The sequence below is a fragment of the Pterocles gutturalis genome, unplaced genomic scaffold (assembly GCF_000699245.1).
Source record: "Pterocles gutturalis isolate BGI_N339 unplaced genomic scaffold, ASM69924v1 scaffold32570, whole genome shotgun sequence".
NCBI classification, from domain to species: Eukaryota; Metazoa; Chordata; class Aves; order Pterocliformes; family Pteroclidae; genus Pterocles; species Pterocles gutturalis.
The window spans coordinates 5,028-5,550 of record NW_010144370.1 but is presented as its reverse complement, the minus strand read 5'-3'; the positions used below and the strand labels follow the sequence as shown (position 1 = coordinate 5,550).

The 523-nt window shown below is 56.0% G+C and overlaps 1 protein-coding gene across 1 annotated transcript in view; it reads right to left on the bottom strand.

The window, feature by feature from the left end:
* Positions 1-245: 245 nt before the first annotated feature.
* Positions 246-523, bottom strand: part of CASP9 (caspase 9, apoptosis-related cysteine peptidase) — a gene marked incomplete at its 5' end in the record, with an annotated part of 5,148 nt that continues 4,870 nt past the window's right edge. The window contains 1 exon segment of the mRNA XM_010085085.1: positions 246-338. Coding sequence (XP_010083387.1) covers positions 246-338 — 93 coding nt within the window.

Below are 523 nucleotides of genomic sequence, written 5' to 3'. Positions count from 1 at the left end.
TCGGGGCTGGTGTGTGCTCTGGCAAAAGGGTTTCCTTCACTCAGCCCTGCTCCATCCCACCAGCACAGCCCCCATCTCTAATCTCCATTTCACAGCATTCACCGATCGCCTTTCTACAGACAAACAGCTCCACAAACAGGCAAAAGTCCCCGGGAGCATCGGTGCCCAAGTCACGGCGTGTGCAGATTTCAGCTGGCCGCAGGGAGGTAACTCTCACACTCGGTGGGGATCTCAGAGCCCGCACGTCACTTGCACACGAAGAAGAATTTTTTACGCAAAAAGTTGAAACAGCCTGGGATCTGCTTGTACCTGCCCTTGGCGGAGACGGCGTTTGCCACCTGCGAACAGGAGAGCGGGTGAGCAGGGGGAAAGGATGGGAATGGGACCGAGGGACAGGAGAGCAGGCAGGGCTCCTAAAATGAGACATTTTCACCAGCAAAAACAAAGGGGACACGAGGGAAAAGGGCCATTAAAGAAACCCTGGCCATACCCTCTGCTGCTGCCGCCACCAGGTGCTTCTCCA